The 26,768-nt window shown below is 39.0% G+C and overlaps 2 protein-coding genes across 11 annotated transcripts in view; both read right to left on the reverse strand.

Moving 5' to 3' along the window:
• The window catches only part of LOC128621982 (macrophage mannose receptor 1), a 35,726-nt gene extending 26,025 nt beyond the window's left edge, over positions 1-9,701 (reverse strand). For all 3 annotated transcript variants that reach the window (XM_053648078.1, XM_053648077.1, XM_053648076.1), the window contains exons 1-9: positions 9,537-9,701; positions 7,093-7,238; positions 5,865-5,977; positions 4,511-4,644; positions 3,497-3,717; positions 2,624-2,733; positions 1,051-1,166; positions 825-960; positions 634-716 (exon numbers count right to left, since the gene is read on the reverse strand). In XM_053648078.1, coding sequence (XP_053504053.1) covers positions 634-716; positions 825-960; positions 1,051-1,166; positions 2,624-2,733; positions 3,497-3,717; positions 4,511-4,644; positions 5,865-5,977; positions 7,093-7,238; positions 9,537-9,579 — 1,102 coding nt within the window. In that variant the 5' untranslated portion in view covers positions 9,580-9,701. The remainder of the gene's footprint in view (positions 1-633; positions 717-824; positions 961-1,050; positions 1,167-2,623; positions 2,734-3,496; positions 3,718-4,510; positions 4,645-5,864; positions 5,978-7,092; positions 7,239-9,536) is intronic.
• A 2,192-nt stretch (positions 9,702-11,893) lies between these two features.
• On the reverse strand, positions 11,894-25,161 carry klhl8 (kelch-like family member 8). Of its 8 annotated transcripts, none has more exons than XM_053648084.1 (12): positions 24,816-25,161; positions 23,829-23,891; positions 23,245-23,436; positions 22,026-22,276; positions 20,927-21,475; positions 19,666-19,906; positions 19,421-19,564; positions 18,349-18,460; positions 17,696-17,864; positions 17,363-17,522; positions 16,502-16,703; positions 11,894-14,981 (listed from the first exon to the last, which is right to left on the reverse strand). In XM_053648084.1, the coding sequence occupies exons 4-12, from the start codon at positions 22,218-22,220 to the stop codon at positions 14,858-14,860; spliced, it is 1,896 nt and encodes a 631-aa protein (XP_053504059.1). In that variant the 5' UTR covers positions 22,221-22,276; positions 23,245-23,436; positions 23,829-23,891; positions 24,816-25,161; the 3' UTR covers positions 11,894-14,857. The 8 variants fall into 8 exon arrangements, with proteins under 8 accessions (XP_053504059.1, XP_053504057.1, XP_053504064.1 ...); XM_053648082.1 differs by having other exon boundaries at positions 23,245-23,469; XM_053648089.1 differs by having other exon boundaries at positions 19,666-19,852; positions 23,245-23,469; positions 24,816-25,157.
• Between the last annotated feature and the right edge of the window lie 1,607 nt (positions 25,162-26,768).

Genomic DNA, 26,768 nt, shown 5'->3' on the forward strand with positions numbered 1-26,768 from the left:
ACTAAATTAAACGTATTTAAATTTAAATGATTTTAAACCCTTTCCTTTTCACTCAGTTTTTTTTTTTATTTGACCAATCAGCAAATTCATAAAATGACAAGAGAGTCACGGCATATGTTTATTCCTCAGGATGTTACTTCTAATAAGTTCTAATACACTTGTTCATAATACATTAGCGTTTCTATAGTAACAGCTAATTCACTTATGTATGCTATGGTACTCCCATAACCATGCAAACTAAACCTAATGATAAACAGATTTAAAGAAGGAAGGAGTCTCCAATGTCAGTTGATTGGAACAGTTAGTACAGGAGTTTACTTTGCAGCTTTTTTTAATCTCTGCTTTAACGTTACTCGATTCTTGGGCGTTCCAAACCATTACATGTAACTATATCCAAATAAAAAGCACGACATTTTGTTCTGTAATTGCATTGGTATGAGATGAACAAAACACTTTAAGGATTGGGATTTGGGAATCTTAATGTTAAAACAGATTAAACTTTTGAAAAAATGTACATTTTTATTTTAATATATCCCTTATGTTGTGTAAAAAAAAAACTGAAAACATATCATTTAGTAAAGCAGTTCTTCTCTAAACAGACAGTACAGAGTGTATAATGTCAGTTTCGGATACCTGAAACTCCGAGCCAGACGTTTGGAATGTCGACCTGGTGGAGGTCGGGAAGCATAGCGTTGATGAAGTATTGCTCCTCTTCACTAGAAACGACAACAGACTTCAGTGAGCTATTAAGCACAATGATCAAAATCGAACAAATTATCATTCCAGTTCTGTAACGAATTGAGTTCGGTAACGTCCGTGCGCACTTTTTGATGGTCAGAAGGTTGGCTTCCATGCTGCTGCATCTGGTCAGAGCCTCGTGCCAGCTGGTCATCAGATGGCTGTTGGACACCACCAAATAGCAGCTCCCTTTAAAGCTCATCCAGCCGAGCGGGCAAATGGCTACAGACAGGCACAATCAGTGTGTTAATGATAGAATACTGTATACAGTTACTCATCACGAGACAATGATAATACCAGCATGCTACTCACTGTTTAAAGCCTTCTTGCATGCGTATGGATGTTCAGAGCGACACAGGTGAGTCCTCCACTTCCCGTAAACATCTCCTGACTTGATGAGACCAGCGCACAGGCCGTTCTGCTTATCGCTGTTAAACACAACACAGCACAAACGTTAAAAACATTTAAACACCTGGTGTAAAAGTCAGGGTGGATCATTATAAAATATAATAGTAGAAGCTAGTAGTAGTACTGGCAGTAATTCTAATACTATTATTATTAGTAGTAGTAATAGTAGTGGCAGTAATACTAATACTATTTTTATTATTATTAGTAGTAGTAGTAGTGGCAGTAATACTAGTAGTAATTGTAGTGGCAGTAATAATCCATCCATTGTCAACCACTTCAACCATCCATCCATCTTCAACCACTTACTCCTTTTCAGGGTCGCAGGGGAACCTGGAGCCTATCCCAGGGAGCATCGGGCACAAGGCGGGGTACACCCTGGACAGGGTGCCAGTCCATCACATACACATTCATATGTGTGTATGCCAGTCCATCACATACACTTTAGACAAGCCAATCAGCCTACCATGCATGTCTTTGGACTGGGGGAGGAAACCCCCGCAGCACGGGGAGAACATGCAAACACACATCCGCACACACATGGCCCGGCGGGACCATGTGTGTCCGGCGGGAATCGAACCCCGGACGCTGGAGGTGTGAGGTACACGCACTAAGCCATGCGTGTAATACTAATACTATTATTATTATTAGTAGTAGTAGTGGCAGTAATAATAGTAGTAATAGTACTGGCAGTAGTACTAATACTATTATTATTAGTAGTAGTAGTAGTAGTGGCAGTAATAATAGTAGTAATAGTACTGGCAGTAGTACTAATACTATTATTATTATTAGTAGTAGTAGTAGTGGCAGTAATAATAGTAGTAATAGTAGTGGCAGTAATACTAATACTATTATTATTAGTAGTAGTCGTAATAGTGGCAGTAATAGTAGTAGTAGTAGAAGTAGTAATAGTTGAAGTAACATTTTATTTCCGTGAAATTGATGTATTTATTTGTTTGTTTTTAATCAATGTTATGTTAAGATATTTAAGAGTAGACTTTGGGAGTGTTCACAATTTTCATAAACATTCCTCAATAATTCTGCAACACTGATTTTCACCCATACCTCCATCTTCTGAATTATGAATCTAAAACCTTTCATACTGGAATGTTCTAATGTAGTGTTTTGAAATAAATAAATAAATAATAAAACTGTCCCTTCTTACTTTCTCTTTTACATTCATTGTTCAATCCCTTCAATACTATTTCAAGAAATTCTCCATAATTTCCAAAAGATTATTCCTTACAAAGGAGTAGTTCTGTTCCCAAATGGTTCATACATGCTAAAATATATAAAAACTTTAAACTTAATATAGCACAGACCTTTATTTTTAAAGATTCCTCCATTTCCATTCCATTCTTTCTTTGCAAACACCTTGCAGTGTTTTTGTTTTCTTGCTTTTTAACAGCTTAAATGTGCTAGGTTAATAAAGTGATTATTAAAATGATTAGTTGTGGATCATGATGATGTGCTGTCTTACGTGAGATCAGGCTGCTCTTGAGCCCAGTGTGTGTAGCTGAAGGTAGCTGCATCAGACCAACTGAACGTGGTGCTGTTTGGCTGAACTTGACAGGATATTGAGGTGCATTTCTGCCAAAGAATGAACTTGCATCAAAGACAGTTGATTTGAGTGAAGAGGAAATATGTGCCCCTATGTAAATCCCTTCACATTGTAGAAGAGAAATGTGGACTGTGCATACTCATGGTCCAGTCACTAACAACTTAACAAGACTCAGACACAGTCTCAGTGTTTAAGTCTAGGCTTAAAACGTATTTGTTTACTCAAGCCTACCCTGACTAGATTCTGTTCTACTACTTTGCAGTCATAATTATCTTTTTTCTCCCTCTCTCCTTTCGCCGAGCCCCACACGAATTTATGGAGATACTAGAGATCCAGATCCTTTCTGCCTCTGGATGGAGCTCAAATCTTCTTTAATTCCAGACTGCTGGGACTACGGCTGCTCCTAAGGCCATACAGACTTCATGTAAATCCATAATGAACTTTTTCACACTATCTGTTGTTACCCAGATGAGGATGGGTTCCCTTCTGAGTCGGGTTCCTCTCAAGGTTTCTTCCTCTTAAAACATCTTAGGGAGTTTTTCCTTGCCACCGTCACCACTCAGTGGCTTGCTCAGTTGGGATAAATTCGCACCTTTAATATCTGTATACCATGTTGATATTTCTGTAAAGCTGCTTTGAGACAATGTCTATTGTAAAAAGTGCTATACAAATAAAATTGAATTGAATTGAATTGAACAATGTATAAGCTTTACAGTTTCTATAGGAATCTCACACTCATTTATAGCCAGCATGTAATTCTTTTTTAGCTAAGTAAATAAAGGAGACCCTCACCAGGGTGGAGTAGCCGAGCCACAGGTCATACGTGGACGGATCCAGACCTAAGACGTACTGCTCCTCTTCTGCTGATTCGATGGACACTAAGTCAGCTCCCTCCTTCAAACACTCACTCCGGGCAGAGATCCAGCTCTTCCTCAGTGTGTGGTGTAGTTTGTAGCAGTTAGAACCAAATTGTTCCCATTGATTTGCCATGTCACACAACACAGGAGGATTTGCTACAAACAGAGAAAGAAAAGAACAACAGCTCGAGAACGAACGTAGCGCTGTGATTGTTATTTGAAAGTATTAAAAATAATCAAACCTGAAAAACCTAAAAGTGACCTTTGGGCCCCTTTGGACCTTATATATATATATATATATATATATATATATATATATATATATATATATATATATATATATATATATATATTTTTTTTTAAAGAAGCGGTTTGTAATTTTTAAAGCCCCCTAACAATTACACAAATATCAACGAGCCATGTTTTTGTTAAAACTAGCTATGCCTTATTAGCTAAGTTTATTTATTTATTTTTTCTTTTTAAAGAGGCAAAGCTGAGCCGCTTTGAGCAGACTGGCATGTGGTGGAACTAAATTCTGGGCAAGAAAAATGTCAAACATAGCCTGAAACAAAGTAACTACTGAGATTTTTTTTGTTGTTTAAACTTATTAAACACCGACATCATTTTTTAAATTCGTTCATAGTTACATTTAAAATTATAACAAAAGTTTTATGATTCCTTGTGTAAATTGTTACGATAGAAAAAATAATGTATTAAAACATTATAAACATGATGTTTGCATTTCAGCTGGTACTACTATCATATTTATGCTCTAGAAACTTGTTACAAAGAAAGTAGAGGGATTCGACATAAAGTGTTTTAAGGCATTTAAAAACGTAAAAACTTCTAATAAAATATAAAAATGATAAATGTGACCTATGAATAAAAGCTAGTAAAGCGTTCGAACCCTTATATCTACATCTTTCACGGTGTTCGAAATGTAACATACGGTTGTCTCGTTTGCAGATGTACTGCCGTGATGCTGTGCAGTGCTCATCGTTCCAGCGGCCATTGCTGTTCCCCTCCACTTGTCCACAGTCCTCGTTGTCATTATAGTTATCTGGCTGTCCCGGTCTCCAGTACCTATAAACGGTAGCGAAATGGTGTGAAGTTGGCAAGCACTTTACTTCACAGTACACCTAGCATTTAGGTACGTATGTTTGAATTACACTGAATGTCTGGTACATATTATGACTAACATAATGTTTTTAAAGTAACCATAACTTACTGTATATGTAAAGTAAGTTACAAGATTTGTACAATAAAACTACCTTAACAGTTATATTTTATACCACAACGCTGATCAATTCCTAAATCTGACTGCTCATAATGTACTGATTAATTTTCCATAACAGCTGCTCTGACAAAGGTTCTGGCCGTAATTCAAGTCAAATATTATATTAATGCGCTAGTTCTAATATGTTACTGTTTTATAGCAACGGCTTATTCACGGGGACTCGTCTACATAATCTAATCTGATAATAAACTGATAAAACACAGTGTTGTTATTAGACAAAGAAATCGTAGAGATTGAGATAGCTTTCCAGACATTCCACGACATTAAATGTAAATATAAATGGATAAAAAGTAAACGCGTTGGAGTGTTAACAGTAGCGGCAGCTTGTTATCTGTTAAAAGAGGGGAATCCGTTTGCATCGTTACTTGCTCGGTGCAGAATACTGTTGTCTTGGACCTCTCCACAACCCCCCTCTATATCAGTCTGGCTTAAAGATTTAATCTTCTTTTTAAAACTTGAAAAAATCAAGTACAACATCAGAGGCAGGGGTGACTCATTTTTGGGAAAATGGGCACAATTTATTACCTACTTCAATGATGTACGCACCCTAGTGGTGGATTGAGGAGAGGTGGACTGTAATTCCTGATCATTTTACCCCCCTTTTTTTTGTTGTTGTTGTTGTTTTGGGTTTTTATGTTTGTTAGTTTTTTTGTTTTGTTTTGTTTTTGTTTGTTTGTTTGTTTTTTTGTGTTTGTTTTTTCTCTCTGGTTGTTTGTTTATTGTTTTTTTTGTTTCCCCCTTTCTTTTGGTTTTGGCTGGGGTTGTTTGTTGGGGTTGTTGGGTGGGGTGTTATGTAAAATGTAAATTTTCAATAAAAATTCTATAATCAAAAAGAGGGGAATCCAACTGTTACAAAGCGCTGACACTGGAGACTCCTTCCATAAACAGTAAATTAACATTTCCTTACAAAAAAACCTTCACCATACAAATTCCTGTTGTCTTCGTTGTAGGTATAAAAAAAAAAGATAAAGATAAAGTGTCAGGACGAGTGCAGATAGATACTTACTCCAAGTATGGATAATAAATGTTGCCATCGCTCCACTCCCAGTTCCCCTCAGAGGCGATATCGTTCAGGCCGATCCAGAATATATTGTGGCCGAGCTGTGAACTGACCCACGTCTACAAAGCGGGAATACAAGGAAACATTCTTATTTATTTTCTAATTTATTCACGCTTAATATACACTTTATATTATATCCTTAGTAAACAATATCAAATAGGTCTGTTCAGAACAGCCTGAAGTTAGCTGACGTTATTATTAGCTGGTTAGATGACTAGTTTATTAGCCGAGTTAAATTCGAGAGAGCAAGTACTTTGGTTGAATGTTAGCTGCTTATATAGATGTTTAAGATGTAATTAGCTTTGTGAGTTACAAATGAGATGTTTAGCTGAGGTAAATGTAACTTATTAGCTGAGTTAAAGGGTAATTAGCTCTGTGAGTTGAACATTAGATGTTTAGCTGAGGTGAATGTAGATTATTAGCTGAGTTAACGGTTAATTGGCTGTGTGAATTAAACATTAGTTGTTTAGCTGAATTAAATTTAGATTATTAGCTGAGTTAACGGTTAATTAGCTGTGTGAATTAAATATTAGATGTTTAGCTGAGGTGAATGTAGATTATTAGCTGAGTTAACGTTTAATTAGCTGTGTGAATTAAATATTAGATGTTTAGCTGAGGTAAATGTAGATTATTAGCTGAGTTAACGTTTAATTAGCTGTGTGAATTAAATATTAGATGTTTAGCTGAGGTAAATGTAGATTATTAGCTGAGTTATATGTTAGCTTTTGGGTGAGGTGACGATTAGCTTCTTCAATGTGTTAAATTTTAGATAGTTAGCTGAGGTAAATGTATAGCTTATTGGCCTAGTTAAATATTGGCTAGTTTGGTGAGGGGACTTATTTGTTCTGTTAAATGTTAGGTAGTTAACTGAGGTAAATGTTAGTTAGCTGTCTATGTTTATATTTTTTATATCATGCTGTTTGAGATTCTTAGATCTGCATTTTCAGATATAAATTCAGTTGTACATTTTTTGGCATAGAACCTTGAGATTTTATTGGGGGGGGGACGCAATACATGTATACACACACAGTTTATTACTTTTAAGTTTATTAACGTAAAGTAAGTTTATCAACGTTTTATACACCACACCACCAGAGCCTTCAGGCTCTCACCCCACTTTTGTTTGGAGTTTCAGAATTTATTATGAGACTCCACTACCCTCTGCCTGTCTCACCCTCTCATGAAGGTTCATGATGCTCATCAGATGACTTCCTTTTCTCAGACACTCGTCCAGAGCCTCATGCCATGTCTTTGTATCAGTGGAGAAATAGTAACACCTGTCCTCGTACTCCCTCCATCCTGTTTCACAATCTCCCAGTACTGACATGGAGAGAGAGAGAGAGAGAGAGAGAGAGAGAGAGAGAGAGAGAGAGAGAGAGAGAGTCAGACAGATAAGGAGACAGACACAGGTGTACAGAGAGAGAGACAGTGAGAGGAGACAGAACGAGACAGATAAGTAAAGGGAGAATAGACAGGCAGACAGAAAGCATCATAGAGAGGGAAAGACAGACAGACAGACAGACAGACATAGATACTTAACTATCAGTTTGTATTAGTTTAGTAAAATATGAGGTAGTTGTTTGAGTTAAATGTTTGATAGTTAGCCGAGTTAAAAGTTAGCTCCTTGACTGAGGTGATTATTAGTTCATTAGTTGAGGTAAACGCTAGCTGAATTAAATGTTAATTAGCTTGCTAAGTTGAACGTTAGCTATCTAGCAGACTTGAATCTTAGCTAGTTAAGTGACTAGTTAACTAGTTGTTAACTAGCTAGTTGAGTTAAATGCTACTAGCTGAGGTTGGTGTTAGCTAGCTGAGTGAGATGTTTGCTAGCAAAGTTAAATGTTATCTAGTTACCTGACATTAATTCTAACTAGTTAATTGAATACAGTTGTACCTATCTAAGTCTGGCACTGGCTAGCTGAGTCAAATGTTAGCTAGCGAGTTGAGTTAAAAGTCACCTTTAGCTGAGTTGAGTATTAGCTAGACAGCTGAGTTAAATGTTATCTCACTGAGTTGGCTATTATCTACAGTTACATAACTGACTGGGTTGAATGTTAGCTAGGTAGTAGAATTAAAAGTGAACTAGCTGAGTTGTGTGTTAGCTAGTTAACATTTAATTCAGCTTGCGGGCTAACACAGAACTCAGCCTGCAAGCTGAATTAAATGTGAACTAGCTAAATGTTAACAAGTTGAATGTTGGTTAGTTAGTTTAGTGTTAGCTGTTAGAGTTGAATGTTGGCTAGTTAGTTGAGTGTTAGCTGTTAGAGTTGAATGTTGGCTAGTGTGAGGTTGAGTGTTAGCGGGATAGCTGAACTGAGGCTGATACTCTAGAACTGTTATGTGGGATGTTGTTTGCTGTGTTTAAAAAAAGACCTGGATTAATGAAATATTTTACAGAACTTTTTCTCCGTAACAAATAAAATTTGATACCAACAAGAGGCTGATTTTATAAAGTATATTTATAAAGAACTACATGAGTGTGACTAGGTTAAATTTTATACACTCAGGATGCACAGTCATTTTGAAAAGCCATTCCGTGTGAAGAGGATACACGTCCATCATAAAAGTCCCATGACAGTAGCTAAAGTCATATGATATAAGCATCCAAATGACAGCAGTAATAATACAACACTGCTAATGTTTGACTGGATTTGCTTAGTCACGTTGCAGTGACTTGTAAAAAGAATAATAATCACATGGATCGCAAATTAAGACGTAAAGATAAAGAATATTGGCTGGGAATTGAGTGGATACTTTAGCACAGTTATGTGGGATGTTGTTTGATGTGTTTAACAAAAGATTAGTTAAACATTTTACAGAACAGTTACTTGGAAACAAATAACTTAATACCAACAGTAGGCTGATTTTATAAAGAAATATTATCCAAATGATGTTTATCAACCTACATAAACTGTCTTCCAAATGTTATGTAGACTAGGTTGTAAAAAAAATTGGGAAAAATTGCTAATGTAATGGAAACCTGCCGGTTCTTTTTTGTTTGTTTTTTAAGAACCTTAACAACATTTTCCAAAATAATATTTTCCAAAAAATAATCCCTCTATTTTCTTTTTCATTTAATTTTGTTTACCCCACCCCATCTTCCCCACCCCCAAAAGAAATCCTAAACACATCTAATTTGCCAATGTAATGATAATCTGCTGGTAGACTGTACCTCACAATAATTCTAATTTATTTAAAAAAAAACAAAAAAACAAAAAAAAAGCCTACATTTTAAAGGTTTAGAATTTAAGGTTATTTATTTATTTAATTAAATTACTAACATAATGGAAATTGGCTGACATCTCAAAAGTCTTCAAAAGTCAAATTGAATTGCCAATGTAAATTGAAATCTGCGGGTAGAATCCATTTATCCAGTTATTCACCCCAAAATTGTTAATGAATATAATGGAAATCTTCTAGTTGAATGCAAATCCAATAAATAAATAAATACAAATTTAAAAAATCATCTGAAATAATTGAAAATTAAATTCAATCACAATAATCTAATTCTGAAGACAAACTCAACATTCAACATCTAAATAATATGAAATTATTTTTGCTTCATTAATATTTCTTTATTATTAACCTATATCTATAAACTATAAAAGTAATACTTACCAGAATGAACGAGACCAAAAAACGTGATGAAGAGCAAGATCATTCTTTGCTCTTTTTCACTCAGTGAGGCAGTAGATTAACACTTTTTCTAATAAAAAAAAATAAAAAATCCCAGGCTGTAATTATGATTTGTGTGTATTTCAGTCCCAGTGTTACAATAAATTCTAGCTGAGCTTAACACTCAAAATTAGATAATTTGCTTCATGCCTGGAAATTTTTTTTTTTTTTCCACACAATTCCCTCAGAGTGTATGCACCATCCGTCGCGTTCACAGCTCTGAGCATCTTCAGGTCTCACGGCTTCTTTTCAGTTTCATCTCAAAGTCCAAAGATGAAGCTATAAAAACAACATGGCCGCCTGATTCTGTGGGAGGCTCAGACCAACTTTACTGTCAAATTTATTCTTGAAATTAATCCAATTGAATGTGAAAATATAGGAAATCAGGTTAATATATATATATTTTTTTCATATCAATAATAATTAGTTATAGTTAATACTATCATTATATTATTATTAAGCTGCAAAATATACAACTTAGCAATATAATGTGAATACTGTAGGCTATAATATATTATAGGCCCACTACAAATTATTCGGTTATAACACAGGAATGCACAAGAAACCTTTCACCTACTAATGTGTTAACATATAAAAATAAAATTCCTATCATTTTTACCATCATATTTTGTTAAATATTAAATGGCAAATATGTGCTGATTTAATCAGAAGAATGTTATAAAGAGCTTTTATATTAACTTTTTTATAAAGAAATACTTTACTGTAAAATACTGTTAATAGACGTGTTAAACATAGTCCCATATTTATGTCTACCTTCAAACGACACAGTAGTTCAAACTTTAACATAAAAGCTCACTCAGTTACATGCTTTACATTATTTACTCAATAATTTTCGAAGTACACGATTATAGCAACTAAATTTTAGAAATCGTACTAAATTCAACTAAACAAAACAATTCAACTTTAAGTTGTAAAAATTTAAAGTAGTTTTTATGTAGACTTACAATGTAGGCTAGTTGCATGCTAGTTAAATGTGGATGCGTTGAACGCTAAACATTCGACATGCCTGTTACTAATAAAATTTTAGTTATTGAAAGTACATGAAGTCAGTTGGATTTAATGTTTATATTTGTGTATAATATAAAAAAAAGATGACAACATTAGACAAATTAGTCCTTCCAGGATTTCTGCAATCGCTGAAATGAACACAAAATCAAGCAAACTCTGCAGTATTCGCAGTTCGCAATTTTTTAATTTTATTTTTTTTTAAATTACTGCTGATTTTCCACAGATTTGGGTCAAGTCGGGTCATGTGACATCATCACAACACCCTTCAACCAAAGCCCTCTCCGATTCATGTGTGTCGAACATGAGTATATCTAAAAGGTCTCATTTACCAATGAATATCACTGTGAAAGCCCGGGTAAAACAATTTTGTGCGATTGTAACGTCACCAATTCAAGTAGTTTTCCACAAATAAAGCATGAAAACTCCTGTACAGACTGTTTAATCCAAAACGCAGCATCTGGTAGTTTTATATTTGGAAAAATAGAGCAATAATATAACGTCAAAGGTATTTATTTTCAAATTCTTTATTTCTGACCAGCTAGGTGTATTTATAAGATAATTACAACAGTTATAGGAAATATATTATTACTATTATTATTATTAGTAGTAGTAGTAGTAGTAGTGTCTTCATAAATTCAGTCACAAAGTCCATTTTTCATTTTCTCCCCTTTTACTGGAAAGAAACTTCTATTGGTGAGGCACAATAATATGTAGGATGAAATCAAAATTTCATTAAATAATCACTATTATTACTAACTGTAAACTGCCTCATTTTCTATTATACTCTATTCTATTTCTGAACAAGTCTAGAATCCTGCTATTGGTGTCTCTTTAAGAAAATTCTATTAAAAAACAACTCGCTGGGTTTTTTTTTTTTGTTTTTGCTGATTCTGCTGCTGCTTCATGTTTCCTAAATTAAAGCCCACTTTTATCTTCTGTACAACTCAGCAAAGATCCAATGTGTCATGGTGAAAATGTTAAAAAATATCAAAGTCCAAAAATGGAGATTTAATTAACTTTATAATGCCGCATGCTCTCAGACCATAAACGTTATATAATACCGATTCAGCTTTCAATGTTTCAACTGTTTTATTGCGAATTTATGCTGAAAAATTCCTGAAAAACCAATAAAAGGTTGATAATGAAGTTAAGTTACCTACAAAAAATTATTATATCATGCAATCATGTTTTGTAAACTGCATGAAACATTTAAAAAAAAAAAAGTCCTGGCTCTACTGTAATTAGTACAAATGAGCTTGTTATAGAACATAGAAATTTAAAGTGAAATGTTTATTTAAAACAACAAAGAAAAATGATTTTTAATAAACATAAAAGATATAATTATTTTTCCATAAAAATTCTAATCAAAGAGAAATGATTCGGTTACAGAAAAGCACAGGACTGCACAACATCCAGTCATAACATTTATTGCATCATATTTAGCCAAATAAATGTTATGGATTTTGCAATAATGTTAATATAGTAACATAAAAATCTAGATTATACAGTTATTGTGAAAGACTGTTAATAAACCTTTTATGAAATATTGTTAATAAACCTGTTATGGATCATAATATATTTAAAATTTGCATGTATTTAAAAAAAGGTTGCACTTCCTCACTCATATAATGAAATATTTACGTTCCTCAGCTAGCACGGTTTTGTACTTAGTTACTGGATAACTACATCGTTAAAGGTTTAGCAGTGTAAGCAATAATACGTGGTTAATTACACTGTTGTACAGTGTACCTTTGGTCTGTTATTGTTACAGAAATCTGACACAGATCTAAGCCTCTGTGTCAAATGTGTGGAAAAAGGTTAATTTAAATGTAGGCTATAATAATAATAATAATAAAAAGTCTATGTGCTTTACAATGTTAGATTTTAAATGTACAATATTAGTGTGCTTTGGTGTAATTCACTATCAGCATAACCTATTTAAAGAAAGAATATAGCTGCAAGTAGCAATTAAGGGGGCCAGGCACTTTTTGTCTCTCAGCCCTTAGCCCTTAGCAAATTTTGTGATGAACGATCAAAATGTGTAGTAGAAGAAACAAAATGTCCAACTTCCTACTTTGCGAGTGACAAATTCATAGAGGTGCCAAGCGTTATTGATGTAACAAGTTTGTGATTTCTCGAACAGGAAATCAGCCATTTTGAATTTGATTGAGAAAATTTTTTCTGATACTTCTTACAAATTTTGTTCAAAAACCATAAAATTTGGAAGAGAGCACTGGGAGGTGAACCCGAACAAAACTTGTTCAGCAGATTTTTGATATGAGGAACAGTTCGTTCATAATGTGCAAAGATTTAAAAGCTAGAGCATAAGGAGTCCTGAAATTAGCTAGAACATAGCTTAGCTACATATTTTAAAGATTATCATGTAAATAATAATAAAAATAAATCTGTTTCACACCATTTCTACTACCTATACTTTCAACAGAACATGACAAACTGGATGCACAGGCATTTTATTTCATTATAATATTTCTTATAGCTTTATTTGAATTATACAAACCGACAGACGAGAGCAAGAATTTGAGCAAAATACAGTACGAGTACAGTACCTTACTGGAAACAGGAAGTACCACTGTACAGGAAGTGACGATTCACTACAGTAGCTCTCGTATTAAAATAGGTGCATGTCTGCTAGAGAATCTTTCACACAATTAGCAATTCAGAGTCACGGTTCCCATCCCAGTCCCAATGTTTTCTATCCTAACTCCTGAAATTATAACCATGTGAATAAATGCAATAAATAAATAAAATCCTAGATTTGAGTGTAAAAACTGCAAAAAAAAATTTGTCAAATTACTGCTTTTACCAAATTGGAACAGGACAGAAAAAGGCAGATGGAGCCTCAGGAACTGGTTTGGGAAGTTCAGACCCATTTTATACAGTCAGTATCAGTCATTTTTTTTCTTCAAATCAGATACAAAAGGTTCTTCTACTGAAAACCAGAATTGCACAAGTCGAGCGCTAGTCACGCTTTATGGCAGTTTGTAAACAACCTCACATGGATATGATTCTCTGTGCTTTAAATACATGAAAATAAATATAAAATATGCAGGTCAAACTCGATTGCAGATATGATGCCTGATAACAAAAAGGATAAATATGCTATAGAATTTTTTAAAATACACCAGTTGTCAAACACAAGAAGATCAGTTCAATGCAACTACATGATTCAATATATAATATACTGAAAAGAAAGATATATTATTATTGGCACACATATAAATACATATAAATTCATTCCAAAAAGCACAGGCTTAAAACTTTATCGATAAGAGCATTTAAAAAACTATCAAACAACAAAAAAACAAAACAAAAAAACAACCAAACTATGATACGAAGATATGAGAAACCTTTATTTCAAAATTTTAAAAATAAATAAATATTTTTGCATGCAGTTAAAAGCAGACGAAAAGCAGAATCGGCACTATGAACATTCTGAAAAAGCACTAATGTCTTCATGTCTGTACATCTTCCAGAAAAAATATACTCAAGCCTTGTTTCTAATCTATGAAAGATTAGAAGTGCACAGATATGGACCGAAATTCCTTGTACAAAATCAAAAGCAGTGTATTAAAACGGCCCAGTGTACGTCCTTCTCGAGACGTGAGCAAGATGGCCGCCCGGTGTCAACATCGTCAGCTAGCTAGCTCGTTCGTGTTTGTGTTTACTTGGCATTGATTTGTTTAACAGGTACTTAAGATGAAGCAGCGTGTTCCAAGATGATGACCACTGGTTAACTAAAGATGAGAAACTTACTATTTGGATTACGCCCGTTAGTTCAATTTCAACCAAAGGCAGCCATTTGTCATTATAGCAGTTCAACACAAATCTGAGAATCTTATATGAAATAAAACGTAAATATAGATTGTGTAGCACACGTTTTTTTATACATCTTAATATTACTGAAGCTTCATAGTCTTTATAGCGAGGTGGTAAAACTGATACGAGGAAGATTTCATACAGAGATACAGCGAGAGATCAGGAGTATGGTGGTGCTGTAATTTAACTGTGTAGCTTGTGTATAAGTGTTGATACAATGTTGTGGAGCTGTGTGTAGTGTGTGTGCGTGTGTTGTATTTACGAGAGCTGTGTTGTATTTGGAGTGTGTCATATGTCTATAGATGTTGAGAATTTTGTATGGAGTATGTGTGGTGCTCTGTATGTGTGTGTGTGTGTGTGTGTACACCGTGTTGTCTCTCCATACTCCAACAGTGTCACTACATGCAGTCCGCCACATTGCTCGAACCCTGACCCACGTCTCGAATCTGACTGATGTGTGTGGCGCAGACAGCCACGCCTGCTCCGGCCCTGCAGTGGGACACCGAGCCCACCAACTCCCACCTACACACACACACACACACACACAGAGGAAACATAGTTCACCAAACCATAGGTAGTTAGGCAGATGGGAAGGCAGACTGACATACAAGAAGGTAGACAGACAGACAGGCAGGAAAAACAAGTAGACAATAGACACACATACAGAAAGGCAGTGTAAACTGACAAAGAAACCGGTAAACAGGCCGACAGAGACAGGAAGCTAGGATGACAGAAGGACAACAGGCACACAGGAAGGCAGACAGACATACAGATAGACAAACAAGCAGAGATTCAGACAGACAGGCAAACAGGGAAACAGATAAATAAGAAGACCAGAAGACAGACAGGAAGTCAGATGGACAAGCAGGTGCAAAGACATGCAGGTAAACAAACAAACTGACAGAGAGGTGGAAAGACAGACAAACAGACAGACTAAATGGGAAGGCAGTCAGATAAACAGGCAGGAAAAAAACAGAAGCAGGCAGACAGACAGGGAGGCACATGGATGGATGGATGGATGGATGACTACAGATGGCTGATACAGATGAATGTTTGGACAGACAGGATGGCTGTATATACAGGATGGACGGACGGTGGATGAATGGAGCAATGGATAGAGGCATGGATGGATGCATGATGGATGAAGTGACGAGTACAGATGGCTGATGCAGATGAATGTTTGGACGAATAGGATGGGTGTGTATAGATAGGATGGATGGTTGGATGGATGGATGGATGGATGGTTGGATGACAGATGGTGAATGGATGGACAGAGGGATGGATGGACGACACATGGAGGGATGGATGACAGATGTTGGAGAGATAGATGGATGGATGACAAATGGATAGTGGAGGAATGGATGGATGGATGACAGATGTTGAATGGATGGTGGAGGAATGGATGGATGGATGACAAATGGATAGTGGAGGAATGGATGGATGGATGACAGATGTTGAATGGATGGTGGAGGAATGGCTGGATGGATGGATGACAAATGGATAGTGGAGGTATGGATGGATGGATGACAGATGGTGGGTGGATGGACAGAGGGATGGATGGATGACACATGGAGGGATGGATGACAGATGTTGGAGAGATAGATGGATGGATGACAAATGGATAGTGGAGGAATGGATGGATGGATGACAGATGTTGAATGGATGGTGGAGGAATGGATGGATGGATGGATGGATGACAAATGGATAGTGGAGGAATGGATGGATGGATGACAGATGTTGAATGGATGGTGGAGGAATGGATGGATGGATGGATGACAAATGGATAGTGGAGGAATGGATGGATGGATGACAGATGTTGAATGGATGGTGGAGGAACGGATGGATGGATGGATGGATGGATGACAAATGGATAGTGGAGGAATGGATGGTTGGATGACAGATGGTGGGTGGATGGATGGCTGGATGACAGAGGGTGGATGGATGGCTGGATGATAGATGGTGGATGGATGGTTAGAGCAGTTGCAGAAGGTGTAAACGCTGCCTTAACGTTTTAACCCTCTGTGCAGCCCAGCCCTTCTCACCTGTTCGTGCGCGGCTCAAAAGCCTCCACCGTGTTCAGGTAGATGTTTCCGTTGTGTCCCCCCACAGCAAAGACCCGGCCCATCACCGTAGCGACACCGACTCCACCCCTGGGCGTGGTGAGCTCAGAGACATACTCCCAGTGGTTCATCCTGGGATCGAAGCGCTCCACTGAACTCAGCGGAGAGTTATCGTCAAACCCACCTGAACACACAGACATGACGGGATTTCTGAGTTGATCAGTCGTGCTGTACAAAGAATTGGCCCCCACCCCCTCAACCCCAGCCAATCACACGGATCATATAACATAACAGACTACATGTCTGATTTGAAAAATCCCAAGTATGACGTACCAGTCAGTTTATTAGTACCAGGGTTCTCTAAGTGAGCTGCTTAATTCTGTCACAGCGGTGGAAATCACATCCCAGCATTATCATAGTTAAAAAGCACCACTGTATAAGCAGAATATTATTGTATCATAAAGTATATCAGTACCGAGGTGTGTGTGTGTATGTGTACTTCTGTTTCAGAGTTTCAGTGTAGCGGAAGAATGGAGTTCTCTTCACAATCAAGTCTCCTAATACGATTCTGTCAGGGTCCAAGCAATCAATTATATTACCCATCTGAGCTAAAGTTCAACATACAAATCAAGTCTATAAACATCAGCGAGTCATGTGTTAATCCTACGGATCAGTCACTTATTTACAAACTTGCACTTCTCACCTTTCTCCTTTTTTCCTCTCTCTCTGTATGTTCTCATGTCACTTGCTTATCAAAGGTCAGCAGTTTTAAAACCGGTTCATATTATACAGCGGTCATAACACGACCGTTAACTTCGCGGTGATTCGCTCTCCACTCCGTACCTACAACGTAGAGGCAGCCGTTCAGTTCGCTCACTCCGTTTCCCGCACGCCTCTGCCCCATCTCTCGCACGTCGGTCCATTTGTTGAGGTGCGGGTCGAAGCGCTCAACGCTCGACAGCGAGGCTACGCCGTCGTTCCCTCCCACAGCGTACACGTAGCTCTGATAACGACGACAAACGCGTATTATAAAAAATGGGATAAAAATATATTAAAAAATTATAATATATAATATAAATATATATATAATTTAATATATAAATTAAATATTATAAAAAAATTTTATAAATAAAAAATCCCTGTAGAAAGGATACCCCATGATGCTTTGCTCCTCACCCCTAAAGCGACGGAGCCCACTCCTCCTCTAGGGGTGTTCATGGGGGAAACGGCGCTCCAGCGGTCTGCCTCGATATCATAACGCTCCACGTCGCTAAAGCACGAGTTATCGTCCAGGCCTCCTATAGCGTAGATCGGACCTCCGAGTGTGGCCAGTGCAATGCCCCTCCTACACACGCGCGCACACACGCGCGCACACACGCGCACGCACGCGCGCACGCACGCACACACACACACGCACGCACGCACACACACGCACGCACACACACGCACGCACACACACGCACGCACACACACGCACGCACACACACGCACGCACACACACGCACGCACACACACGCACGCACACACACGCACGCACACACACGCACGCACACACACACGCACACACACACGCACACACACACGCACACACACACGCACACACACGCACACACACGCACACACACACACACGCGCACACACACGCGCACACACACGCGCACACACACGCGCACACACACGCGCACACACACACGCACACACGCACACACACACGCACACACACGCACACACGCGCACACACACACGCACACGCACACACACACTAGTACAACCCAAATGCAAGATAAAGCCTCAGAGAAGAGAGAAAGATATTGAACAGTGTCTCATACCTTTTCGTGTTCATGGAGGCCTTCATCATCCACTTGTTGGTGAACGGGTCGAACATCTCCATGTTTCCCAGGTGCTCGCTGCCGTCATGGCCGCCCACTGCGTACACCTTTCCTATGGACACATCCTAGCTTTCATTTCCTCCTGTTCTTCAATACTAATTATTCATCTCTCTCTCTCTTTCTCGGTCTACCTCTTTCTATCTGCCTACATGTCTCACTCTCTGTACCTGTCTCAATCTCTCTCTGTCCCTGTCTCTCTCTGTGTCTACCTCCATGACCGGTTTTCTCTGTCTTCTGGTCTGTCACTCTATTACCTTCTCCCTCTCCTTCCCTCTCTCTGTGTACCTCTTTCTCTGTCTCTCTGACTGTCCCCTTGTCTCTCGCTCGGTCTCTCTCTCTTTTTCTCCATGTCTCACTGTTTTTCTCTGTCTTGTTTGCTTTCTCCCTGCCTCTTTTACTGTCCCCTTGTCTCTTGTTTGTCTCTGAAGAGTGTCTCTGTCTCACTCTCTTCCTCCCCTGTTTCTCAGTCTCTCTCTCTTTCTGACTATCCTCATGTCTCTCTCTCTTTTTCCCTCTCACTGTCTCTCATTCTCTTTCTGTCTCACTCTCTCTGACTGTCCCCTTGTCTCTCACTCTTTGTCTCATTCTTTCTCCCGGCATCTACCTGTCTCACTGTCACTCTCTCTGACTGTCCCCATGTCTCTCATTCTTCCTCCATGTGTCTCTCATTCCCTCTCTCTGACTGTCCCCTTGTCTCTCACTCTTTTCCCTGTCTCACTGTCTCTCTCATTCTCTGTCTGTCCCCATGTCTCTCACTCTCTCCCTATGTCTACCTGTCTCACTGTCTCTCTTTCTCTTGCTGACTGTCCCCTTGTCTCTCGCTCTGTGTCTCATTCTTTCTCCCTGCATCTACCTGTCTCACTCTCTCTGACTGTCCCCTTGTCTCTCACTCCATGTCTCATTCTTTCTCCCTGCGTCTACCTGTCTCACTCTCTGACTGTTCCCTTGTCTCTCTCTTTTTCCATGTCTCTTATTCCCTCCCCTTCTCTCTCCCCTTTTCTCCCCGTCTCACCTTCTACAGAGATGACTCCCACGTGTCTGCGCCTGCTGTTCATCTCAGGCCCGAAGAACCAGCTGTTCTTGCTGATAGAGTAGCACTCGATGCTGCGGAACGGATCTCCAGAACCACCACGTCCCCCCACGCAGAACAGCACACCTGCGTGATGTCAAAGGTCAACAGAAATCCTTAGACTGCAAGCTCAAATGGTGCAGAAGTCTAAATCCCCCCCGACCCCAAACGAGTGCGCTCGTTCTGACCGGCTGTGTGTTTGCGTGGCGTGGTGCGGATCGAGTACTCGAAATCAGGTACGCTCTTGTTGCTGAGGTGCAGGTGGTAGTTCCTGGCCTCGTCCAGCAGGTCTCGGCAGCTCAGGTCAGCCTTGATCATCTCCTCTTTAGCCACGGTGCCTGTGAGGAAGCCCACGGGGAGCAGAGGAAGACGCACCTGCAATATGCGGACACAATCTTTCACGTTTCCTTTTCTTTCGTATGTCGTTCTCTACAGCGTTGAATAAAAAACAGAATTTAACAATTTTTCATTAGCGATAGTGAGGGCTGGATCCAGTTTTCAGAAATGATATACAACACCTGAAGGTTGCTTTCTTGTTTAATTAGGAATAAAACACTCCATGTCATGCGGTTATAGGAAAAGAATCATCGACAGGGTACAGCAGCTATAAACACTCGGTACCTCATGGTCTCTCTCTCGTTCTATTTTTTGGTTTAGATTTTCTGTGTCTACCTGTCTCTCTCTTTGCCCCTGTCTCTCCAATTATCTCCCTGTCTCTCTCTCTCTCTCTCTCTCTCTCTGTGTCTACCTGCCTCTCATGGAGAGCCATGTGTCTCCCTGTCTCTCTCTGTCTTCCTGTCTGTCTCTCTGTCTCACATCGAGAACCATGTCTCTTCTTGTCTCTCTCTGTCTTCCTGTCTGCCTCTCTCCATCTCCCTGTCCAACATCGAGAGCCACGTGTCTCCCTGTCTCTCTCTCTGTGTCTTCCTGTCTGTCTGTCTCGGTTGCCCATGGACAGCCACGTGTCTCCCTGTCTCCCTCTCTGTCTCTCTCTGTCTCCCTGTCGGTCTCTCTCTGTCTCCTTGTCTCTCATGGAGAGCCATGTGTCTGTGTCTTTCTCTGTCTTCTTATCTCTGTCTGTCCCTGTCTCCCTCTCTCTCGCTGTCTATCTCTCAACATGTCTCACTCTGTTTCCCTCTCTTCCTGTCTTGCTTTCTCTGTCCCTGTCTCTTGCTTTATCTGTCTGTCAACCTCTCACTCTCTGTCTCCCTCTCTATCCTTGTCCAACAGTTACGAAGCGCTGACACTGGAGACTCCTTCCATAACTGTTAAATATGCTAAACATCGCCTATCAGAAAACTTTTTTAACCTGTTTATGTGACACGTTCACAGTACAAGTCCCTGTGAATGAGCTGTTGCTATAGAAACAGTAACCTTTAAAAAAAAAAAAAAAAAAAAATTTGTTCTCATTTTTTTTCTCAACCCTGGCTATATTAGTAAATATCGTACCCGAGACATGATCTGATGGAGCCAGAGCTCATGGTGCTGCGGATTGGCTTTGAGCCACTTGACGGCGGCTTCGTACACCTGCGTCTCGGAGTGGATGTTGAGGTCGCTGGAGCTGAGCAGGGTCTTGAGGTGCTGCGGTGAGACACGCGTGAAGTCGTCACTCTCCAGCACCTGGCCGAAGTGCTCGCAGGCGTAGCGGTCGGCCATGTCCATCAGGTCCACGCGGTGGTGGCTCTCGGCGAAGGTGCGCACAGCGAGGCAGTTGGACGGGTGGAAATGGGCCTTCATGTATTCGCAGCAGGCCCGAGCAACCAGCTCCACCTGCAGGATGCAAGCGGCGTAGAGCAGCGGCTGGACGTTCTCCACTGTCAGAGTTAGGCGTGACGAGTAGGCGAAGCGCACCAGGTCCTGGATGGCGTCACCGTCGAAGTCGCGGATCTCGATCAGCTCCTGCTTGGCCTCAGCCATGTCCGAGAGGAACATGGCCCGGAAGTACGGCACCACGCAGGCCAGCACCAGCTTGTGGCACGGGATCAGCTTGGTGCCCACCTTCAGAGATGGAGATGAAGCAGAAAATGTGAAGCTATGAATAACGTTATCTGCTAACAACACTGTCTGGACCTCGTTTAATCGAGCTGGATACGATTGGATTCGTAAACTGTTTGTATGAGAAAAATAAAATGAATCATTCAATTATGACTCGGCAAAAGAAACGGCGGCGTAGAAACGGATGACGAGACGATTCAGCAATCACTTATTATCATTTAGCCATAATTAATATTAATAAATATTTTCAATGGTACAGAAGCGAGTCAAAATAACTTCCTCTTCTGCTTTTCTGCCTTTACCCCGTTCCTCCATTTTGTGCTCACAGCCCTCAGCGCACATGACCTTAAATGGAGTTTTGTGGGCGTCCCTATATGCAAATGAGCTGTGTCGGGAACACGCTTACCGAGTCAAACATTCACACACAACTTTACGAAAAGGTTGATAGGTTTGCTTCTTTAGTTTTGTGCGTGCACAGAATAAACCACTCGGTGGTGTGTCGTTACAGAAAAATATATAAATCAGCGACGGAGTGGTGCGATGAAGCCGGTACCTTCAGCGTGACGTCACAGAGTTCTCCGTTCTCATAGAATTGTCGCAGCGAGTTGTGAAAGTCCTTCCAGGCTTCGTGAGCCTCGAAAATGAACGAGCCGTCAGCCGCGCACTCTGCCTCGGGCGACCGCGACGCGCACTTCGTCCTGAGCTTGTGCTGCTTTACATTCAAAGCCGCCGTGTCGCCCGGTGCCATGGTCTCTCACACACACACACACAAACGCACACACTCTCTCATCCACACTCGCACACCTGCAGAGCAACAGAGGGAAAGTCTGAGGTAACATGCAAATCGTGCAGGAGGACGCAACAGGATCACATGAGGACCTGCTCACCGGCTGCAAAAGTAATGGCGCCCCGGTAGCATCCCGTGACACATGAACAAAACTTTGCCTTGCTGAGGCGGCCATCTTGGACAGCCGCGACTTTTCAGAGAAATGTGTTATCGTTTCGCTCGCCTAAGCCCCGCCTTGCAAAGTCTTAAAGATTAGCTTGTTCCACTTTTAGCTCCTATTTTACAGATTTTTTTAATTTATTTTTTATTTAACATTGAGATCACATAACTTAACAAATCCAAGTACAGGAAGATTTACGTCTCGGTTTTCTTAGTAACTGAATTTTAAAAAAATACATTTTTAAATAGCAACCAAAACTGTAAAACAAACATTTTTACAGAATATTTTCTTTCTTTTCAGTGCTCAGTGTCAGATTATTATTTACACCAAGACTTACATTTATGCTTACATCTCTATTTTATTTACACTGTATTTAGACTATTCTATGTTTTTTTGTTACTAGTATACGTTTTTTAATCTATATATATATTTTTTTGTTATTGAGTATATTCATCCGTTATTTATGTCTTGAGCAAGTTGGCACAAACTGACCTCGTGTTTTTCTTCTTCCTTCAAACAACTGGTTTGGTGTCTGAGGTCCAGACTTCATAACTATGCCTCAGAAATCTTTAATCCCTCAACCAACCGAGCAACCACCTCCCTTCGCTCTTTTCTCTTTGTGTGCGTTTATGTAGCACATTTCAGATAAATCCCGACAATAAAGCCTGTGTTCTCTCGTATCGTCTCAAATCGAGAGAGATTCCCGTCGTGCGCCAGTTCAAAACAAGGCCGCATTGGCGATGGGAAGTTCTCCCGAAGCCCACGCAGAACCGAGGGAGCTTTAACTCCGGGGCCGTCTGAATGGACTCTCTGTATCGCACTCACCTCATCAACATTCACTCAGCGGCGTGTGTGAGGGCCAGCGCCGATTTTCACAGCGAGACCCATCAAAGGCCTTTTGTTTTTCCTTGCCAAGCCTCACTCACAGAGCGCTCCCTCTTTCTCTCTCTCTCTCTCTCTCCCTCTCTCGCTCGCCGCTGCACTCGTCCTCATCCCTCGCTTTCCATCATCATCATGCTGATGATAACAGGAGAACAGACCGACAACTTTCTGAAATAAACACGTCAGAGTAACTCGCGTATATTTTATTCTTCATCAGTAGCCCAATGGATTATGTCATTATCCCACCTTTGAGAACATTTTATATATCATGTCACATAACTTGGAAATAAAGCCCCCCCGTGTCATGCTGTTACATGAAAATAATCAACAACGGTGCGTTATGAAGACACGGCGTCAATCTTACCACATCAAAAGCTGATTATTTCTCCTATAACGGCACGCCGAGAAGTGTTTTGCCACAATTATACTACAGTAATTTCATTATAATGAACTAAAAGTATGATATACTTTTTGTCCATTTATAGCTACGTTTAATGTGAAACAAGTTCGTTCATGCTCTCACTTACGTTACAGCAGCTATCCTCATGTTCCCGAGAAACACGAAGCAAAGAAGTGTAAACTCCTTTCTCCTGAAAACGTTGGAAGAATAAAAAAAGTCACAGCTTTACCTCTGACGCTTCAGACTCCTCCTTCCATAAACGCAAAAACAAACACATTCGTCCTTACAGAAAGCTTATCAACCAGATCAACAATTACACACGCTTATCTCAAGTCCCTCTGAATTAGCCGTTACTATAGAAACCATAACTTATCAGCAGAAATGAATGAATAATTGAATTAATCAATCAATCGTGACCTTCTGACCAATCAGAATCGAGAAATCGACAATAAATGAATATAGATGAATAAACAGGAAAAGGATCACCAAAAAGAGTGTCACCTGAAATGTGTTATTAATGCAGAGAATGATAAGAAATCTGTATTTAATTTATTTAAAAAATTATCTTAATAAAATTAACAATTTTAGTTAACACAAGTATTAGGTTAGTTCAGTGTTATGGATCAATTTAGAGCTCGGAATTTGTTAAATATTGAAATTTATGAGCATTTTACCACCCAGGTTGAATAAATACGTAAATAAATACGTGTTTATTTTATTGCAGACTAGCTAAACACACAGTATAAAATAAATAACGTTTATGCGCTCTCCTGACAAACACACGCTCTGACAAATTATGCATTCCGAAAAATGCTAATTTCGTAAAAATAAATACATAAATAAATCCTTTAAAAACAAACTCGCGACCTTTTAAACATGTCAAAACATTTCGTCGTTAGTTTATCCACTTAGCATTAGCGTTAGCATTGGTGTTCGTGCTCACTAACGTTCCAACGCTGCACTCTCACTGTGCACGAGACATTAAAGCGTTCGTCCTCAAAATAAAAACCCACCGGAAACGGAAACATTTATAACAAAACGGCGATTATTATAATATTAATATCAATTACGTAATAGTAGTTATGTATATGTAGACTATAATAACCTGTTTTACCTTATCCCGAGTCAAACGCAGTCTGAGCACTTGGATTTGACGACCAGGCGGTTTTGTTGTCAGAAACTGGGCCTCAAAGACCTCTGGGAAATGGAGTTCAAGCACCAAAAAGCAACGGCAGCGCTGCTGGTTTCATGATAAATACGAAGACGTGAATCATTTAATCCTGTTTTATGTTTAAAATAATGTTTAAAAACAAACAAACAAAAAAATTAAATAAAATAGCGATATTCAAGAACGCACAAAAATGGATTAAAATTAGCTTCATGCCATGGTGCTGTTAAATTCTCTATTCTGATCGATTCATTCCTATTTGATTCATTCATTTTACGTGCTTTTTGATGTGATTTTTACACATGATGAATTTATTTTCACGTAATGTTTACACACCATTTGTTTATTTTTACATTAGAACTGAACTCATTCATTTATTCATTTATTTTCATGTTTTCCCACCAAATGATTCATTTTTACATGATTCATTTAATTTTTCTTGATCTTCACACGTGATTAATTTTCACGTGTGTTTTTTTTATTCACGTTTGATTTTTATGCATGACTCATCGTGATCTTTACACACGATTAATTAATTTTTACATTTGGTTTTCCACACGATTCGTTTATTTTCACAATAATTTTCACACATGATTTCTTCTAAGAAAACTTCTCAGAATTATGAATAGTTCGGGTCCAAATATCATATACACCGATCAGCCATAACATTAAACCCACTAACAAGTGAAGTGAATAACATTGATTATCTCGTTACAGTGGCAAACTTTTGAATTTTCTGCCAGCCATATCAGATTATTTGCTGTTAATGAATGATTTAAAATGGACTATTTTTGTTGCACCAGGAACTACAGCACCACCAACAGTCATAAGTAAAAAATACACAAAATGGTATGAAGTAGATGGCTGTGAAGTTGGGGCTGATTTCTTTCTAGCACAGACTAGAGTACGATGTTACTCAAAAAAAATATTTAAGGTTACTCTAGCTAGTTGCCTATAGCATAAGTCAAATGTGATAGCCTCTCAACTTCATTTTGATTTCCCTTGCAATGGAGAAAATGTGAGAAAGTGCCCTAATGGCTGCCCTTCACATGAAGAAAAAAAAACCCCTAGGGTGTAGCATGCAAAAAAAGCATGCTGAAGTGCCCTCTAGGGTGCCAATACAATCAAGAAAATGTGATGAAGTGCCATTTAGGGTGCCTTTCCAGTGAAGAATATGTGATGTAGTGCATTATCCCCTACAGGCAAGAAAATGAGATGCAGTGCCTCCTAGGGTGCTGAAAGCATGACAAAGTGACCTCTGGGGTGCCGATTCATGCAAGACAATATAATGAAGTGCCCCCTAGGGTTCTGATACATGTCAGAAAACATGATGAATTGCCATCTAGCGGGCTGCTACATATGAGAAAATATGATGACGTGCACTCTAGAGTGCCATTACATGTTAGAAAATATGATGAAGTGCTCTCAAGGGTGCCATTACGTGTGAGAAAATATCACAAAGTGCCTCCTCAGGTGCTGATATGTGTGATAAAATATGACAAAGTGCCCTCTAGGGTGCCATTACATGTGAGAAAATATGATGAAGTGCCTTCTAGGGTGCTGATACATATGATAAAATATGATGAAGTGCCCTCTAGGGTGCCATTACATATGAGAAAATATGATGAAGTGCCTTCTAAGGTGCTGATACGTGTGATAAAATATGATGAAGTGCCCTCTAGTGTGCCATTACGTGTGAGAAAATATGATGAAGTGCCTTCTAAGGTGCTGATACGTGTGATAAAATATGATGAAGTACCCTCTAGGGTGCCATTACGTGTGAGAAAATATGACGAAGTGCCTTCTAAGGTGCTGATGTAACGGGTATGGAAAATACTCCATAAATTTAACGTATAGAATTACACAAAAGGAGATGTGTACCTGTGTGACTGTCTGTTT

This window comes from Ictalurus furcatus, chromosome 18, assembly GCF_023375685.1.
Source record: "Ictalurus furcatus strain D&B chromosome 18, Billie_1.0, whole genome shotgun sequence".
Classification (NCBI taxonomy): Eukaryota; Metazoa; Chordata; class Actinopteri; order Siluriformes; family Ictaluridae; genus Ictalurus; species Ictalurus furcatus.

Excerpts from the sequence above, each read along its gene's own strand:
- klhl8 (XM_053648087.1), bottom strand. The coding sequence starts at position 22,220 with ATGGCACCGGGCGACACGGCGGCTTTGAATGTAAAGCAGCACAAGCTC. Across the intron at positions 17,523-17,695 it reads TGGGCTCCGTCGCTTTAGGG|AGCTACGTGTACGCTGTGGG; the intron begins GTGAGGAGCAAA and ends CGTCGTTATCAG. Across the intron at positions 14,982-16,501 it reads TTTGAGCCGCGCACGAACAG|GTGGGAGTTGGTGGGCTCGG; the intron begins GTGAGAAGGGCT and ends GTGTGTGTGTAG.